General features: G+C 51.5%; 1 protein-coding gene across 1 annotated transcript in view; it reads right to left on the reverse strand.

Moving 5' to 3' along the window:
- Positions 1–11,164: 11,164 nt before the first annotated feature.
- LOC140389167 (uncharacterized) overlaps positions 11,165–20,425 on the reverse strand; it is a 188,978-nt gene continuing 179,717 nt past the window's right edge. The window contains exons 14-16 of the mRNA XM_072473328.1: positions 18,870–18,892; positions 18,657–18,772; positions 11,165–11,991 (exon numbers count right to left, since the gene is read on the reverse strand). Of these exons, the coding sequence (XP_072329429.1) occupies positions 11,408–11,991; positions 18,657–18,772; positions 18,870–18,892 (723 nt within the window). The 3' untranslated portion in view covers positions 11,165–11,407. The remainder of the gene's footprint in view (positions 11,992–18,656; positions 18,773–18,869; positions 18,893–20,425) is intronic.

Below are 20,425 nucleotides of genomic sequence, written 5' to 3' on the forward strand. Positions count from 1 at the left end.
GTGGTAAGAACTAATAGAACAGTTAAAAATCTGTTGGAGAAAATAGTGAGTGAGGGCAGGATCTTAAAGTGATTTTTACGGAATTAAAGGAACTGTGTTTCAAACTGCTGAATTAACGTTGTGATTTCAGACACACTAACATTATGAGAGAGTGTCGCTCTGCTGCTCCTATTACTGATATGTTAAAGTGAACCGATGCCACTGAATCCTTTCCTGGACACGGACCATATTGTAAACCTCATCTGAGGTAATATCTGACTAACTTGAATGGAAAGTCATTTTCTTTTGAGATGCTCTGTGGTAGCGTGGCCCCTTTAAGGGGTGATAATTGGCAGGCCATGTGACAGGTCCTGACCCAATGGCAATGAAACACGGAACGTTCGCCTATCAGGTGTTTGGACACGGATCTCGATGTTGGGGATTGGTCAGTGAGCCTGGGATTCGTGGGCAGCACGGTAGCATTGTGGATAGCACAATTGCTTCACAGCTCCAGGGTGCCAGGTTCGATTCCGGCTTGGGTCGCTGTCTGTGCGGAGTCTGCACGTCCTCCCCGTGTCTGCGTGGGTTTCCTCCGGGTGCTCCGGTTTCCTCCCACTGTCCAAAGATGTGCAGTTTAGGTGGATTGGCCATGATAAATTGCCCTTAGTGTCCAAAATACATAAAATCAAACCAGTGGAAGGAAACTCATCGAAAATTGGATTTTGGGGCGGGGCGGGGGGCGGGGGGGGGGGGGTGGAGAGTGTCCTCTCTGAGTATTGAAAAGGTCAAAGGTCGTCAGTTCCAATAGTGATGCCACTATTTTAGAATATTGATCCATTTGATCTGGAGGTTGAAAGTTGTGGGTGATATGTCGAATGGCTTCAATACTTTTTCACTGCCAATGGAAAACTGGAAGAGAGCGGCCCACAAACATATCAATATTCTAACCTCATGTGAAGCTTAACATCGCCGGAGGCTCCCGACTCCAAGTCCTTTGATCAATGTCCCCTTCTAACTCCTTGCTTGAGTTCCTTCCTACTTTCTACTTTATTTATATTCTTCAAGGGCTTTGTCTCTTCTAAGTATTCTGGAGCTTACAAATGCTTCCATTTTCTTTTTGACTAGGCTCACAATGTGCCTCATTATCCAAGGTTCCCGAAACTTATTGTACCTATCCTTTTTTTTTAAATAATATTTTATTGAAAATTTTTGGTCAACCAACACAGTACATTGTGCATCCTTTACACAACATTGTAACAATACAGATAATAATGACCTTTTTAAATTTAAACAAAAGTTGTACCTATCCTTCATCTTCATAGGAACATGCCAGTCCTGAATTCTAATTAATAATAATGATCTTTATTAGTGTCACAAATAGGCTTACATTAACACTGCAATGAAGTTACCGTGAAAAGCCCCTAGCCGCTGTAGCGCACAATGACTTATGCGAGACGAGAAGCGATGAAGTCTATCTAGGCTTTATGAAGCAGACTTGTCCCCAGCAGCTCAGCAACAGAATGAGGCTGCGGGGAGAAGCTCGAGCTCTTATACTCCGCCTTCAGGGCGGAGCCAGAAGTCGGCATCCAACCAGGACCCGAGACCTGTCAGCCAATAGCCTCTCGGCCTCACAGGTACCACATTACCCCTAATACATACCACCACATTCACCCCTTGTTAAAAGGAACCCGGCGGGGTGGTGGTTCGCATGGTGGTAAGGGTTTACAAGGCTGGCCCTGGAACAAATTTCGGACTGTGTTAATACAGCTTTAGCCCTACACTGGGCTATGTACAAGTTTGTGACAACTATTTACAATACGGGCAAAATGTTTTTGTTACAACAACATTCTTGCTTTTTCTTGGTGTCACGTGGATTCCACGAGTCGAGCGGGCAGTCTGGTCTTCCTCGTCGATCGCCTCAGCCCCGGTGGTGGTGCAGGTGCTTGCTCAGGCGTTGTCGTCTCCGGGAGCGTTTCGCTGTTTGTTCCTGTTTTACTCCTGGGCGGGCATGGGAGGAGGACCAATCCCCCCAGGAAGGGGGCGGTCGCGGGGTGCGCCGGTGGCAGGGAGGGAGTGATCGGTGTCGGGGGTGTGTGTGTGTTGCCGGTGGGCGCTAGGTCCCGCAGGGAGACAGTGTCCTGTCGCCACGTAGGCGTACTGCGGGTTCGCGTGGAGAGGGTGAACCCTCTCGACCAACGGGTCCGACTTGTGCGACCGCACATGTTTCCGGGGCAAGATGGGTCCTGGGGCCGCCAGCCAGGTCGGCAGCGACGTTCCGGAGGAGGACTTCCTGGGGAAGTCAAGGAGGCGCTCATGAGGCGTTTGGTTAGTGGTGGTACACAGCAGCGACCGGATGGAGTGGAGAGCATCCGGGAGGACCTCCTGCCACCGGGAAACTGGGAGATCCCTGGACCGTAGGGCCAGTAGGACGGTCTTCCAGACCATGCCGTTCTCCCTCTCTACCTGCCCGTTCCCCCGGGGGTTGTAGCTGGTCGTCCTGCTCGAGGCTATGCCCTTGCTGAGCAGGAACTGGCGCAGCTCGTCGCTCATGAAGGAGGACCCCCTGTCGCTATGGATGTACGCGGGGAAACCGAACAGTGTGAATATGGTGTCAAGGGCTTTAATGACTGTGGCCGCTGTCATGTCGGGGCAGGGGATGGCGAAGGGGAAACGGGAGTACTCGTCCATCACGTTCAGATAGTATGCGTTGCGGTCGGTGGAGGGGAGGGGGCCTTTGAAATCCAAACTGAGGCGTTCAAAGGGGCGGGAAGCCTTGATCAGGTGCGCTCTATCCGGCCTGAAAAAGTGCGGTTTGCACTCTGCGCAGATGTGGCAGTTCCTGGTGACTGTACGGACCTCCTCCACAGAGTAGGGGAGGTTGCAGGACTTTACGAAATGGTAGAATCGAGTGACCCCCGGGTGGCAGAGGTCTTCGTGGAGGGCTTGGAGGTGGTCTATTTGTCCGTTGGCACATGTGCCGCGGGACAGGGCATCGGACGGCTTGTTCAGCTTTCCGGGACGATACAAGATCTCATAGTTGAAGGTGGAGAGCTCGATCCTCCACCTTAAGATCTTGTCATTCTTAATTTTGCCCCGCTGTGCATTATCGAACATAAAGGCTACCGACCGTTAGTCGGTGAGGAGAGTGAATCTCCTGCCGGCCAGGTTATGCCTCCAATGTCGCACAGCTTCCACTATGGCTTGGGCTTCCTTTTCCACTGAGGAGTGGCGGATTTCTGAGGCGTGGAGGGTTTGGGAGAAAAAGGCCACGGGTCTGCCCGCTTGGTTAAGGGTGGCCGCCAGAGCTACATCCGATGCGTCGCTCTCGACCTGAAAGGGGAGGGACACGTCGATGGCGCGCATCGTGGCCTCTGCGATATCCGCTTTGATGCGGCTGAAGGCCTGGCAAGCCTCTGTCGACAGGGGGAAGGTAGTGGACTGTATTAGCGGGCGGGCCTTGTCTGCGTACTGGGGGACCCACTGGGCGTAATATGAAAAGAAGCCCAGGCAACGTTTCAGGGCTTTGGAGCAGCGGGGGAGGGGAAATTCCATAAGGGGACGCATGCGTTCGGGGTCGGGGCCTATTACTCCATTGCGCACTACGTATCCCAGGATGGCCAAACGGTTTGTGCTAAAAACACATTTTTCCTCGTTATATGTGAGGTTCAGGGCGTTTGCGGTCTGAAGGAACTTTTGGAGGTTGGCGCCGTGGTCCTGCTGATCGTGGCCGCAGATGGTTACGTTGTCGAGGTATGGGAACGTGGCCTGCAACCCATGCTGGTCAATCATTCGGTCCATCTCCCGTTGGAAGACCAAGACCCCGTTCGTGACGCCAAATGGGACCCTTAGGAAATGGTATCGCCGCCCGTCTGCCTCGAAGGCGGTGTACTTGCGGTCACCTGGGCGGATGGGGAGCTGGTGGTAGGCGGACTTGAGGTCCACGGTGGAAAAGACCTTATACTGAGCAATCCGATTGACCATGTCGGATATGGGGGGGAGAAGGTACGCATCTAGCTGCGTGTACCTGTTGATGGTCTGACTATAGTCTACGACCATCCTTTGCTTCTCCCCGGTCTTTACGACTACCACCTGGGCTATCCAGGAACTATTGCTGGCCTGGATTATGCCTTCCTTCAGCAGCCGCTGGACTTCAGACCTGATAAATGTCCGGTCCTGGGCGCTGTACCGTCTGCTCCTAGTGGCGACGGGTTTGCAATCCGGGGTGAGGTTTGCAAACAAGGATGGCGGTTCAACCTTGAGGGTTGCGAGGCCGCAGATAGTGAGTGGGGGTATTGGGCCGCCGAATTGGAATGTTAGGCTCTGAAGGTTACACTGGAAGTCTAATCCCAGTAATGTGGGTGCGCAGAGTTGGGGCAGGACGTAGAGCCTGTAGTTCTTAAACTCCCTCCCTTGCACCGTTAGGTTTGCGATGCAAAACCCTTTGATCTCCACTGAGTGGGATCCTGCAGCTAGGGAAATCTTTTGCGTGCTTGGATGGATTGTCAGAAAACAGTGTCTTACCGTGTCTGGGTGAATAAAACCTTCAGTGCTCCCGGAGTCGATCAGGCATGGCGTCTCGTATCCGTTGACCAGCACCGTTGTTGTCGTCGTCTGGAGCGTCCGGGGCCACGATTGATCCAGTGTCACCGAAGCCAGTCATGGTAGTAGTGTCGCGGCGTCTTCTTCGGACCCCGTGGAGCCGTCGATGCTGGGGTCCTTTGTTGTCAACCAAGATGGTGGCGTCCATGAATCGCACGCGGTCGGGGGTGGACAAAATTGCCACCCCCATGAATCGCACGTGGCTGGGGGGCCACAAGATGGCGGCGCCCAACCTCCCCTCATGGTGTCTGGGACCCAAAATGGCCCGCAGGTCGCACATGGGGCGCTGGGGGGAGTTGGGGGGTGCTTGGAATGTGCTGTCCTCATTCTTCTCCAAGGAGTGCGGCGGGGATTGCGGCGACCCCCCGGGATCGGCACACTGCCGCGTAATGGCCCTTTTTGCCGCAGCTTTTACAAATAGCTGCGCGGGCCGGGCAGCGCTGCCGGGGGTGTTTCGCCTGTCCGCAAAAATAGCAGCGGGCCCCCCCCCCGGGATGGTCTGGCGCTTTAACCACGCAAGCTTGCGGGGGGGTGGGGGGGGGGTGGGGGGGGGTGTCGGGGAGTTGGTCGCGACGGGGGACCACGGAGCCCAAGGGGCTGCCGCACGGTCGGGGCCGTAGGCGCGGGCTTTTTGGGAGGCCACATCAAGGGAGGCTGCAAGGGCCCGTGCCTCTGAGAGTCCTAGCGACTCTCTTTCTAAAAGTCTTTGACGAATTTGGGGAGAGTTCATACCTGCCACTAATGCGTCACAAATTAGCAGGTCGGTCTGTTTGATCGCGTTCACCGACGGGCAGTTGCAGCCTCGTTCCAAAATTAGCAGCGCGCCATAGAATTCCTCGAACGATTCTCCGGTAATTTGCCGTCTCGTCGCGAGTTGGTGGCGCGCATAGACCTGGTTTACGGGCCGAACGTAGATGCCCTTCAGCAATGCGAGCGCCGTCGGGAAATCCTCTGCGTCTTCTATTAGTGAGTAAATTTCCGGGCTTACCCTCGAATGCAGGACGTGCATTTTCTGCTCTTCCGTGATCCAGCCGGGGGCCGTTCGGAGATAGCCTTCGAAGCATGCTAGCCAGTGTTTGAACACGGCCGCCAAGTTTGCTGCATGGGGGCTGATCCGCAGGCACTCCGGGTGGTCCGGACCTCCATAGTCTTTTAAGCTCGCTTAATAAATTGTAGCGCACAATGACTTACGCGAGATGAGAAGCGATGAAGTCTACCTAGGCTTTATTAAGCGAGACTTGTCCCCAGCAGCTCAGCAACAGAATGAGGCTGCGGGGAGAAGCTCGAGCTCTTATACTCCACCTTCAGGGTGGAGCCAGAAGTCGGCATCCAACCAGGACCCGGGACCTGTCAGCCAATAGCCGCTCGGCCTCACAGGTACCACATTACCCCTAATACATACCACCACAGCCGCCACATTCCGACGCCTGTCCATTTCAAGTAGACTGAAGGAGAATTCAGAATCTCCAATTCATCTAACAAGCACGTCTTTTGGGACTTGTGGGAGGAAACTGGAGCACCCGGAGGAGACCCACGCAGACACGGGGAGAATGTGCAGACTCCGCACAGTTAACTGATGTTTGAATTTACCCTCAGATGTTGATTTACCGTCAAATATCCGCCCCCAATCTAAATTCTTCAGTTCCTGCTTAATATTATTGTAATTTGCCTTCTTCCAATTTCGCACCTTCACCCGAGGACGACTCTTATCCTTATCCACAAGTAAGTTAAAACTTACGGAATTGTGGTCACTGTTCCAGAAATGTTCCCCTACTGAAACTTCAACCACCTGGCCAGGCTCATTCCCCAATACCAGGTCCGGTACGGCCCCTTCCCTAGTTGGACTATCGACATATTGTTTCAAGAAACTCTCCTAGATGCTCCTTACAAATGTTGCCTCATCCATGCCTCTAGCAGTAAGTGAGTCCCAGTCATTATCGAGAAAGTTAAAATCACCCACAATAAACCTGTTGCTTTTACATCTTTCCAAAATCTGAATACATATCTGTTCCTCTAGCTCCCCCAACAGTAAACCCCCAACATTGTGACGACATCCTTTCTATTCCTGTGCTCTACCCGTATAGCTTCGCTGTATGAGCCCTCTGAGGTGTCCTCCCGCAGCACAGCTGTGATATTCTCCTTAACCAGTTATGCAATTCTCCCACCCCTTTTACATCCCTCTCTATCCCGCCTAAAACATCTAATTTCTGGAACGTTTAGCTGCCAATCCTGTCTCTCCCTCAGCCAAGTCTCTGTAATGGCAACAACATCATAGTTCCAAGTACTAATCCAAGCTCAAAGTTCGATCTTGTATTCTAGCCCTCTTGACATGAATGCTAACATTGCATTTGCCTTCCTAACTGCCGACTGAACCTGCACGTTAACCTTAAGAGAATCGTGAACAAGGACTCCCAAGTCCCTTTGTGCTTCTGCTTTCCGAAGCATTTCCCATTTAGAAAATAGTCTCTGCCTAAATTCCTCCTTCCAAAGTGCAGAACCTCACACTTTTCCACATTGTATTTCATCTGCCACTTCTTTGCCCAGTCTCCAAGCCTGTCCAAACACTTCAGCGCCCCTCTTGCTTCCTCATTCTCCCCGTGTGTGCGTGGGTTTCCTCCGGGGGCTCCGGTTTCCTCACACAGTCCAAAGACGTGCAGGTTAGGTGGATTGGCCACGATAAATTGCCCTTAGTGTCCAAAATGATTAGGAGGGGTCATTGGGTTATGGCGATAGGGTGGACGTGAGGGCTTAAGTGGGCCGGTGCAGACGCGATGGGCCGAATGGCCTCCTTCTGCACTGTATGTTCTATGTTCTAACACTACCTGTCCCTCTACAAATCTTTGTATAATCTGCAAACTTAGCAACAGTGCCTTCAGTTCCTTCTTCCAGATCATTAATGTATATTGTGAAAAGTTGTGGTCCCAGCATAGACCCCTGAGGCACACCACTAGTCACCGGCTGCCATCCTGAAAAATACCCCTTTATCCCCACTGCAGTGCATCTTGTAAATGGTCCACACGGCTGCCACTGTTCCTCAGTGGTGGAGGGAGTGAATGTTTGTGGAAGGAGGAGCAATCAAGCGGGGCTGCTTTGTCCTGGATGGTGTCGAGCTTCTTGAGTGTTGTTGGAGCTGCGCTCATCCAGGCAAGTGGAGAGTTTTCCATCACACTCCTGACTTGTGCCTTGTAGATGGTGGACAGGCTTTGGAGGGTCAGGAGGTGAGTTACTCGCCACAGGATTCCTAGCCCCTGACCTGCCCTGGTAGCCACAGTATTAAAATGGGTAGTCCAGTTCAGCTTCTGACCAATGGTAACCCCCAGGATGTTGATTGTGGGGAATTCAGCGATGGTAATGCCATTGAATGTCAAGGGCCAATGGTTAGATCCTCTCTTGTAGGAGATGGTCATTGCCTGACACTGCCACTTGTCAGCCCAGCCTGGATATTGTCCAGGTCTTGCTGCATTTGGACACGGGCTGCTTCATTATCGGAGGAGTCGCGAATGCGGCTGAACATTGTGCAGTCATCACCGTACAGCCCCACAACTGACCTTATGATGGAAGGGAGCTCACTGATGAAGTCGCTGATGAAGATGGTTGGGCCTGGGACACGACCCTGAGGAACTCCTGCAGTGATGTTCTGGAGCTGAGATGATTGACCTCCAACCACCACAACCATCTTCCTTTGTGCCGGGTATGACTCCCACCAGCGGAGAGTTTTCCCTGATTCCCATTGACTCCAGTATACCTCGGGCTCCTTGATGCCACTCGGTCAAAAGCTGCCTTGATGTCAAGGGCAGTCACTCCCACCTCACCTCCGGCATTCAGCTCTTTTGTCCATGTTTGAACCAAGGCTGTAATGAGGTCAGGAGCTGAGTGACCCTGGGCGTAACCCAAACTGACCGTCCGTGAGCAGGTTGTTGCCGAGTAAGTGCCGTTTGATAGCACTGTTGATGATTCCTTCCAACACTTTACTGATGATGGAGAGTAGACTGATAGGGCGGTAATTGGCTGGGTTGGATTTGTCCTGTTTCTTGTGTACAGATACACCTGGGCAATTTTCCACATTGCCGGGTAGATGCCAGTGTTGTATCTGTACTGGAACAGCTTGGCTAGGGGTGCGGCAAGTTCTGGAGCACAAGTCTATTGCCGGTATATTGTCAGGGCCCAGAGCCTTTGCAGTATCCAGTGCCTTCAGCCGTTTCTTGATAGAATAATAATCTTTATTAGTGTCACAAGTAGGCTCACATTAATACTGCAATGAAGTCATTGTGAAAATCCCCTTGTTGCCACACTCCGGTGCCTGTTCGGGTACACTGAGGGAGAATTCAGAATGCCCAATTCACCGAACAAGTCAGTCTCTCTGGACTTACATAGAAGATAGGAGCAGGAGGAGGCCTTTTGGCCCTTCGAGCCTGCTCCGCCTTCATCGCGATCATGGCTGATCATCCAACTCAATAGCCTAATCCTGCTTTCTCCCCATAGCCTTTGATCCCATTCTCCCCAAGTGCGATATCCAGCCGCCTCTTGAATATATTCAAAGTTTTAGCATCAACTACTTCCTGTGGTAATGAATTGCACAGGCTCACCACTCTTTGTGTGAAGAAATGTCTCCTTATCTCTCTTGTGGGAGGAAACCCACGCACTCATGGGGAGAACGTGCAGACTCCGCACAGACAGTGATCCAAGCTGGGAATCGAACCCAGGCCCCTGGCTCGATGAAGCAGCAGTGCTAGCCATTGTGTTATCGTGCCGTGTGTTGTATAAACGGTAAAGTGTCTGGAAAGGGTTAACGTGTCTATAAAGGGTTGATGTGTTTAAAGGGTTAACAGGAGGGATATTCTATTGTGTGACGTTGATGATGATGTAACAATGACTCTCGTCAGTCATGTGTTCGACTCTCGAGGGAGAGTTTGGAATCATGCCTAAGAGCTACGTGCCTATTCTGTAACCGGTTCAGAAGTAATCCTAATAAACAAGTGTTGAAGCGGATACTAAAGTCTGTCTCCAGTCTGTCTGAGAACCACGTCCCAGACCCAGAGTCCGAGCCAAAGAACCCAATCTCAGAACATGGTGGCAGCTCAGAACAGGCGGGTGCCAATGGCAAAGCCAGCATTTGTTGTCCATCCCTAATATCTACACAGACTAATGGAGCCACTCACTGACACAAACAGTGATGCTCCCTTCGCTAGTTATAGTTAAGATTGTAAACAGTCAACAGAATCGTCTCCCCAAAAAGAAACAACTGTGTTCCAGCACCACCAGGTGGCCAAAGTCAGTAATGCAGGACAAATAAATCTGCGGAGACCCGATCTCAACCAGCAGGTGGCGGTGTTGCTCCATGGAAATGAGGATTTTTATGTTAAAAAATGTTTTTATTTATTTACCTGAATAAAGATCAAAACAGAGGAACCCTAGAGAGACATCATCAGACATTAGTGAGTGAAGTGAAGGTGTGCGAACTAATTGAACATTGAAATATATTTGAGGGCCTGAATAACATAAAGATTCTGAGAAATTGCTGGGTTAAAAATAAATCCATAAACAGTTTGTGATTTTAGGTTTACTGTTTTGCTGACAAGTAATGTTCTTGCACCAAGAATATATATTTATACAATCTAACAATTTGATCTGTTGTAATAAAAGCAAAATACTGAGAATGCTGGAAATCATCTGAAAAAGATTCATATTCCACTCGAGACGTCAACTCTGTTTCTCTCTCCACAGACTGGACCAAAAACATAGAACAAACCGTGCAGAAGGAGGTCATTCGGCCCATCGAGTCTGCACCAACCCACTTAAGCCCTCACTTCCACCCTATCCCCGTAACCCAATAAACCCTCCTGACCTTTTTGGTCACTAAGGGCAATTTATCATGGCCAATCCATCTTTGGACTGTGGGAGGAAACCGGAGCACCCGGAGGAATCCCACACAGACACGGAGAGAACGTGCAGACTCCGCACAGTAAAATGAAACTGCTGAACATTTTTCCAGAACTTTTTCGTTTTATTATTAATTTGATCTGCTGGTTAATTGAACAGGGAAACATGTTGTTCCAGTCTCACCAGGAGCTGCTGCACTGGTTTTTAAAAATCTAATTTTATTGCTGTAATACCATTCTCAGCCAGGGGGAGGTGGTGTTGCTCTGTCTAATTTCACTTTCATTCTCACATTCTAACTATCCACCAATATCCCAGTTATTAAACCAGGAGGACATTCTTATCCTCTCTGTATTCGGAATCCAGGCCCAGATTTTTGAATTCAGCTCCTGACACACAGCAGGATCCCAAACTGGGAAATTCACTCTCCCACCTGGGCTTTTTGGAATATTGTCCAGACTGGCTGTGTGGAATTCCCCGAAAGGGACTCGGTGTGTGACAGCAACATAGAAGTGGGAAGTCCAGGCTCATGTTTATTTTCCCTCCTTTGTTTCTGATCCAATTCTCTTTCAGTTGTGAAGAAAGGTCCTGCCTGAATTGTCTGATCAGCGAGTGTTTGAGCATTTTGTGTTTTTGGTATTCCTGCCAGTATCAGGTATCCAGCAGCAGGTGGCGATACTGCACTGTAAAACTTTACTGATTCTTTGTACAGCTCAACATCGCCATTATCCGGCTGAAATCGGCACTACAATGAACTGCAAGGGAAAGTTCAAGATATTTAATTTCCTTTTTATTTTAATCCTCTGACGTTTTTATTTGTGTTGTTTTTATTTACATTCTGATTGGGATTTTACAATTTGCAAATTAACAAACACATTTAGTGACAAACTGTTGTCGATGGCGATTTCTGACCAGCAACCCCTGACCTCTGCCCCTGACCCGAATCACGGGGTCAAGTCATTGTGATGTCATGGATGACATAACCACTCGAGGCCCTGCCCCTTTCCCGATCCGGATCAGAACCGGAGCAGATTCTCAGAAACTGGTTTACATCCCAAGTCCTGAAGAAAGGATAAAGTTTCTCAGTGAATTTATTCCCAGTGAAGGTGTGGAGATGGGACTTGGTGTCCACGTTGTAAAATGAAACTGTCCCAGACTCATAACTGAGATAAACTCCCACCTTCCCGGGGATCTGACCGACAGGGAGAGGGGATTGAGGAGAGGAATTTATATAAAACTGGTCCTCAAACCACCCAATGGTCCAGAATCCAGTCTCTGGGCTCAGACTGACTTGTCTCTTCCTCTCCACAGATTCTGCGGCTACTCCCAGACCCCAGCGCCGATTCCCCGTAACTTCCACCTCCCAGTAATGTCTCCCCGATGTGAATCCCTCTGATCCCAGCACACAGGGCCAGTGTGTAAACCTCTTCCTGGTGTCAGGGAGACTCCTCTGGGTCCGGGTCCATCTCAAACTCTTCAGATCCTCAGACACCTCGAGCCAGGGATTCGCTGTTTCCACATCCAGGGTCACAGAGACTGGGAGAAAAAACAGAAAATTAGAGACTCACTGGGGACCGGGGCGGGGGGGGGGGGGGGGGGGGGGGGGGGGGGGGAGATTCATTGGGGATCGGGGGAGACTCACAGGGGATCGGGGGGAGACTCACTGGGGATCGCAGGGAGACTCACTGGGGATCGGGGAGAGACTCTGTGTGTGTGTGTATGTGTGTGTAAAACTGTGTGTGTCTGTAACTGTGTGTGTGTAACTGTGTGTGTGTGTGTGTAACTTTGTGTGTGTGTATGTGTGTGTAAAACTGTGTGTGTGTGTAACTGTGTGTGTAACTGTGTGTGTGGGTGTGTAACTTTGTGTGTGTGTGTGTGTGTGTGTAACTGTGGGGTGTGGGTGACATCATCAAAATAAACGAATCTCTTCTCAAATTTAGATGAAGATCTCAACACCGAGATATTTCCGTTCTGCTCCGTGGAAACAAATAATGCGGATTCTCCGCTTCACGGCACCGGAAGTGCGATCGGGCGGAGAATCGGGCGTAATGCACAAATCGAGGTTTGTGCCCGGCACTGATTCCGACGCCAGGCTCCAGTCCCTCCCTGGCGGTGAAATCAAAGTTTGTGCCCTGCAGCGGGCCCATGTAACACCCTCATTTACATAGATTTAAATCTAATCAGCGGATTGGACACAGTATGCCCCGCCCTTCCACGATGCTCCGCCCCTCTCAGGCAGCAGTCTCGCGGGTGTGAATTAGTGCAAGTATTTACAAACGGGGACTGGGCTCCATGGCTGCTGAGGGGCAGAGAGAGGGGAAAAAACCCTCAAAAAGCCTCAATAATTGTCGGACTTGCTGGGGGGGGCTGCCTGGGCCGGGGGGAGTAACGGGGAGCGACTTGGTGACAGGTCTGTGCACTCGGGGTGTCCCCCTCGGGATCGGGGTGGCCTGGCTCAGACCCCCATTGCTGCAGTCTGGGTTTTAAACACACCCCTTTGGTGCTACTCACAGGCCCCTGGCTGCTCTCTCTGCTGACTGCTCACTGTGTCCTGGAAATGTTCACAGAGCCTCTGGTCATTTGGGACCCCCCCAGGCCGCCCCTCTGGAAAGCCTCAGACCCCGGCTGAGCCATCACCGGGATGGGCGTGGCCAAGCTCAATCAGTGACACACCAGGTGCTGCCGCTCCTCAGTTCACTCATCAGAAGCTCAGCCCCACTGCAGGGGAAGCAGGGGAATAGCAGAGCTCACCCCAAACAAAGCACACAGGCACCAAGGTGGCCCTGTGTGGGGAATGTATAGTGCTAATAATTCACCAGTGCATTTGTATCATGTTCTGCTGTTGTGTTATGTTGTTAACCCTGTGGGCTCCACCTATGGGCCATTGTGTGGCTTCACCCACAGGGGGATATGTTGGGACATGTACGGGCTCCGCCCATGGCTCCTCCCCTTGAAAGGAAGTATAAAGAGCAGCTGACCTGCAGGCGGTTTCCACTATTGTTACAGTCGCAGGCAGGCACTGTTCTAAGCTGATTAAAACCACGGTTTATTTCTCCTCGTGTCTTTGAGTGAATTGATGGTCGCATCAATTTGATCAGCTTAAATACAACTATGGAATCAGCCCTCAAACCTGACAGACTGGAACCAGATCCGCAGGCCGTGGAGGCGAAATAAATTATTTTGCAGTGGCTTCGATGCTTCAAGGCCTACCTCGCCGCGTCGTCCACACCATCCGTCACTGATGATCAGAAGCTGAGCCTAATCCACGCACGGGTGAGCCATCGCATTTCTGTCCAGCTCGACAAGGCCGCCTCCTGTACAGATGCCCTCGCGCTGCTCGAACGCCTCTACGTACGGCCTGTGAACGGGGTCTATGCGCGAAACGTCTTCACCATTCGCCGCCAGCGCCCTGGGAAGTCGCTAGATGACGACTAACGTGACCTCTAAGCCCTCGCACGCAACTGTAATTACCAGGCCGTTACGGCCACTCAGCACATGGAGCTCGCCGTCCGAGACGTCTACGTGGCGGGAGTCCGGTCGAATTATGTGACACAGCGCCTGCTTGAAAAAGGGGCCCAGGACCTGGACGACACGGTAAAGTTAGCCACTTCTCTGGATGTTGCGTTTCAGAGCCTTACTGCGTTCCCGGCCGACCACGCGACCCCCCTCGTGGGCCCCCGACCAGAGACTACCCCAGGCCTGTGCCGCGCGGCCACCCGCCCATCATGCGGGGCTGCCCTGCTATTTTTGTGGCCAGTCTCAACACCCCCGACAGCACTGCCCGGCCCACAACGTGAACTGCAGCAGCTGCGGGTGAAAAGGACACTTCGCCAAGGTCTGCCTGGCCAGGCCTAAGAACTCGAACTCACAGGCCCGATCCTCAGACTCACAGGCCCGCAGACCCCGCAATGTGGCAACGTGTCTGCCGACTCCGCCTCCTCACAACCCGTGCGACTGACGGGGGCCGCCAACTTGGCCATCCTCCCCCACGCGGCCGGCCACGTGCGAGCCATGGGGGCCGCCATCTTGGAGCCATCTTCCTCACCGTCCGCCACGCTCGACCAATGGAGGCCGCCATCTTGGTCAACATCTGCTACGCCGCTCGATGCGTACGATCTACATGAACAGTCATCGCGGGGCCGCCCCGACTACCCGCAACTCAGCGCGGTCACCCTGGACCAGTCGCGACCCAAGCACCTCCGGAGATCCATGATGGCCGTCCGAGTTAACGGGTACGAGACACCTTGCCTTTTCGACTCCGGGAGCACAGAGAGCTTCATTCACCCGGACATGGTAAGACGCTGCTCGCTCCCAATTTTCCCGATGCAACAAACCATCTCCCTCGCCTCTGGGTCGCACTCGGTGCAACTCCAAGGGTGCACTACTGCAACCCTAGCAATACAGGGCGCTGAGTACGTTAACTTTAAACTATATGTGCTCCCAGACCTCTGCGCTCCTCTCCTATTGGGACTCGACTTCCAATGTAACCTCAGGAGCCTTACTCTTAAGTTCGGGGGACCCCTGCCCCCACTCACCATATGCAGCCTCGCGACCCTAAAAGTCGACCCTCCCCCTCTCTTCGCAAACCTCACCGCCGACTGCAAGCCAGTCGCCACCAGGAGCAGGTGGTATGGCATGCAGGACAGGACGTTCATTAGGTCCGAGGTCCAGCGTCTCTTGCGGGAGGGAGTCATCGATCCAGCAATAGCCCCTGGAGAGCTCAGGTGGTGGTCGTCAAGATCGGGGAAAAGTTCCGGATGGTGGTTGATTACAGCCAAACCATTAACCGGTATACGCAACTCGATGCAGATTGCAGACATGGTAAACCAGATCGCACACTACCGCGTGTTCTCCACGGTGGATCTGAAGTCTGCATACCACCAGCTCCCAATCCGCCCGGAGGACCGCCACTACACGGCTTTTGAGACAGACGGCCGCCTTTTCCATTTCCTCCGGGTCCCCTTTGGCGTCACGAACGGGGTTTCGGTGTTCCAACGAGCAATGGATCAAATGGTGGACCAGTACGGGCTGCGGGCCACGTTTCTGTACTTGGACAATGTCACCATCTGTGGCCATGATCAGCAGGACCACGACGCCAACCTCCACCGATTTCTCCAAACCGTCCAAAAACTCAACCTCACCTACAACAAGGAGAAATGCGTTTTCCGCACAACCAGACTAGCCATCCTCAGCTACGTCGTGGAGAACGGGGTCCTAGGGCCCGACCCTGATCGTATTCACCCCCTCCTGCAACTCCCTCTCCCTCACTGTCCCAAGGCCCTGAAGAGGTGCCTTGGGTTCTTCTCCTATTACGCCCAGTGAGTCCCCCAGTATGCGGACAAAGCCCGCCCACTAATTAAGGCCACCATTTTTCCACTGGCAGCCGAGGCCCGCCAGGCCTTCAGCTGCATCAAGGCGGACATCAGCAAAGCCGCGATGCGCGCGGTGGACGAGTCCGTCCCCTTCCGGGTGGAGAGCGACGCATCAGAGGTCGTTCTCGCCGCCACCCTCAACTAAGCAGGCAGACCGGTAGCGTTCTTTTCATGCACCCTCACCACCTCTGAAATTCGACACTCCTCGTTCGAAAAAGAAGCTCAAGCCATCGTGGAAGCCGTGCGGCACTGGAGGCACTACCTCACTGGTAGAAGGTTTACCCTCGTCACCGACCAACGATCGGTAGCCTTCATGTTCGGCAATACGCAGCGGGGCAAAATCAAGAACGATAAGATGAGGTGGAGGATCGAACTCTCCACCTATAACTACAATATAGTATATCGTCCTGGGAAGCTCAATGATCCCCCAGATGCCCTGTCCCGCGGCACATGCGCCAGCGCGCAAGATGACCGACTACGTGCTATCCACGATGACCTCTGCCACCCGGGGGTCACCCGGCTCGCCCATTATATCAAGGCCCGCAACCTGCCCTACTCCACCGAGGAGGTCAGAGCCATGACCAGGGACTGCCAAATCTGTGCGGAGAGTAAACCGCACTTCTATCGACCGGATAAGGCCCACCTGGTAAAGGCATCCCGGCCCTTTGAACGCCTCAGTGTCGATTTCAAAGGACCCCGCCCCTCCAATAACCGCAATACATACTTTCTCAACATCATAGATGCGTTCTCCAGCTTCCCATTTGCCATCCCCTGTCCCGATATGACCACCCCCACTGTCATTAAAGCCCTGCATAGTGTCTTCACCCTGTTTCGTTTCCCCAGTTATATCCACAGTGACAGGGGCTCGTCGTTCATGAGCGACGAACTGCGTCAGTACCTGCTCAGTAAGGGCATCACCTCGAGCAGGACGACCAGTTATAATCCCAGGGGAAAGGGGCAGGTGGAGAGGGAGAATGCGACGGTCTGGAAGACTGTTCTACTGACCCTGCGGCCCAGGAATCTCCCAGTTTCTCACTGGCAGGAGGTCCTCCCCAATGCGCTCCACTCTATCAGGGACTCCTTTGCACGGCCACAAACCAGACTCCTCATGACCGCTTGTTTGTTTTCCCGAGGGGAGCTACCTCAGGGGCCTCGCTTCCGTCCTGGCTGAAGACACCGGGACCAGTCCTCCCCCGAAAACACGTTCGAAGCCAAAAGCCCGACCCCCTGGTAGAGAGGGTTCAGCTCCCACACTCCAACCCACACTATGCTTATGTCGAATACCCCGATGGCCGACAAGATACCATCTCCTACCGGGACCTGGCGTCTGCAGGCTCCACCACGACCACCACTACCACAGCCCCCACACTATATCCTGTCCAGCCTACCATGTCCAGAGCCCCCACTTCTTTATGGCTCCTGGGCTCCCTCCCATTTCCACAGCAACCCGGACAGGCTGTAAGACCAGTGCTTCGGCGATCGCAGTGCACGATCCGTGCGCCGGACCGGCTGAACCTATGAACCCCCATGATACAAATGCACTGGTGAATTATTAGCACTATACATTCACCACATTCACCCCCGCCGGACTTCATTTTTTTAACAGGGGGTGACTGTGGTGAATGTATAGTGCTAATAATTCACCAGTGCATTTGTATCATGTTCTGCTGTTGTGTTATGTTGTTAACCCTGTGGGCTCCACCTATGGGCCATTGTGTGGCTTCACCCACAGGGGGATATGTTGGGGCATATACGGGCTCCGCCCATGGCTCCTCCCCTTGAAAGGAAGTATAAAGAGCAGCTGACCTGCAGGCGGTTCCCAGTATTGTACCAGTCGCAGGCAGGCACTGTTCTAAGCTGATTAAAACCACGGTTTACTTCTCCTCGTGTCTTTGAGTGAATTGATGGTTGCATCACACTGCTAGCTGACAAGGGCACTGCCAGGCTGTCACTGCCAATGTGCCAAGCTGCCATTTTCTGTGTGCTGGTGATCGGGCTGGGGGTGTCCAGCGTGTGTGTTGCGAGGGGAGCTGGGGACCCTCCCAAAGTGAGTTGGTGCTTGGGAGGGGGGTGGGGGGGGGGGTGTCAGGGTGGCGTTGGTGGCCTGGGAGATCGGGATATCATTTTAAAATGGCGTCCCGATCTCTCGATGCACTGAGGAGTTCGGGCGAGCGGAGCTCCTCACTGCACAAAACGGGGCGATGAGCGGCCTCGGCCCCGCGTTCCCCACAGGCACCGAACCCAACGTGGGGGGCGTTTTATTGCCATGTGTTTCTCGGCACTGCGAGCGCCGGGAAACACGCGGTTAAATACGATCACTCTGGGATTTTCGGGTAGGAAAGGTTCAGCTGGGAATGGCAGAGTTTCCACTTGCTGAAGTTTGTAAAGTATCGATGGGTTCTGGAGATAGAGCTTCATCTGAGAGTTCCTGTATTGGTGATGTTTAGGGAGCTGACAGTTTCAGCTGACCGAGCTGAGAAGTTTAGAAAGTGGATTAGGTGCATGAATCAGACTTTAATTCCAATCAGGACCATTTTTATCCTCATTTCTTTATAACAAAGCTCTTAAACATTCTCTCTGCCGACGGATTCTCCGTTGCACCGGCAGCGCTCCCACGCCCACGGGTTTCCCGGCGGTGTGGGGTGGCCACAATGGGCAATCCCATTGGCAGGTGACGTAGACGGAGAATCCCGCTGCCGGTGAGGGCCGCTGCCCAGGAAAAGGGGGCTGGCGGACCGGAGAATCCTGCCCGGTGTCTTTGATATTTATATGGATAATGATTGAAATATAAGATATAAATCAGGACAGAGGAACTTATCTGAGTTTTACCAGGGTTAATGACATCCAGCATTCCTCTCCACACTGGGAACGGGAAAGGGCTGTTGAATTTTCCGATGGAAAGGACACCATCTGCTAGTGACAGATTTTCACCCTCATCGCTAATCCTGTAAATATTAAAGAGTTGATTATAAATTGACCACAAACACTTTGCTGAGTAATTTTACCAACTTGCCCTGAGTTTCAGTAAAGTTCATGTCCTACCTCCTCTTCCGAGATGCTACCTCCTGAAATAAACAAAACACAAATCTGAGTTGACAGAGACGGACTGTCTATATCCAGAAAACAGAAATGACCCTCACATTGTTACAAGCTGCTGAGAATTGTCAATTCCCATTGCTGCAGACATGGAATAGAAAGAGGATGTTACACAAAGGATATTGAAGCACAGGAGAAAGTATCAAAAAGATTGACAGCAACTGAGAGGCTTCAACTAACAGCAAAGATTGATCAACTTTACTGTAGAAAAGAGAAGACCTGATAGAGATCTTTCAAATGATGGAAGGGATCGGATTTGATAGATTCAGTGAAGATGTTTCCACTTGCGGCGAATCCAGAAATAGGGATAGAAACATAATATAGTTACAAATATATCCTGTTGTGTTATGTACTCTGGGATAACACAGGCTGCAACTCGATGCAGCTTTGACTATAAGATACTCCAGATTTTGAAGTAAGTTCAGTGTGATTTATTGAACCATTAGCATAGTTCTCTATGAGTTCGACTCTCCTGCTAATCCTGCTATAGTAACTCAGTCTAACTAACCAGTCTGCTTTAAGCCACGTGGTGGGTGTGATGCTTCTGATCTGCCCCTGTCCTACTCTCGAAGTGTCGCCTGTGGAAAGAGAAAGAGCATGTGTGCCCTGTCCTTATGTATGGGTTGTGTAATGCCCCCTTGTGGTAGTGTCACCTCTGGGTGTCTTGACTGCCCATTGGTCGTGTCCTATTCTATGTGTTCATTAGCCGTATGTCTGCATGTCATGATGTCTCTGGTGCTCCCTCTAGTGTTTACTTAGTCACAGTGTATATACATTAACCCCTTGTGTATTTACAGTGATGCATATCACCACATCCCCCCCTTTTTCCGTGTTACATATTTCCTGTACAGTGTTAACAAAAATTGAACAAAAACAGGTAGATACGTGATGACATGTACAAGTTATGATGACTGTGATGACTATACAATATTATACAATACCAAATAATAGTTATGATGCTGTTGATAATTTTACCATACCAAATAATAGTTATAATGACATTGAGAATTATACAACACCAAAGAATAGTTATGAGTCCAAAGTTGATGAATTTACATGGTTGAGTGGATTTCTTGTGCTGTTGTGGAATTGTTGATGTTGATGTTGTCATTCCCTTGTGAACGCCGTCAGGGTCCTGGTGTTGACGTGACCAAGAGGTCATCAGGAGGTGTTCAAACGGTCAAATCACTTTATTGTCTGAGGTGGACTCTTTTTTTTTAATGCTTGTGGTCGCAATTCTTGATGACATCTTCCCTGAAAGCTGGTTTGCTTGTCTGCAGTGTAGCAAACATGAATTGGTAAGATGTGTTGACATGCCATGGTATGTTTGCACTCTTGCCATTGGTCTGAGCTGAGCAGTAACATTGTCCTTCATGGGCAGAGTTGTACTATGTCGTACCAGTTGTTGTTTTATTGTTGTGGTCATTGGTGTTATTGACATGCTTGTTGTTGTGTTTGTTGCCTCTGGTACGCTTCTTGTTGTTGTCTTTGTTGTTGTTTTT

This window comes from Scyliorhinus torazame, chromosome 14 (genome assembly GCF_047496885.1).
Source record: "Scyliorhinus torazame isolate Kashiwa2021f chromosome 14, sScyTor2.1, whole genome shotgun sequence".
Classification (NCBI taxonomy): Eukaryota; Metazoa; Chordata; class Chondrichthyes; order Carcharhiniformes; family Scyliorhinidae; genus Scyliorhinus; species Scyliorhinus torazame.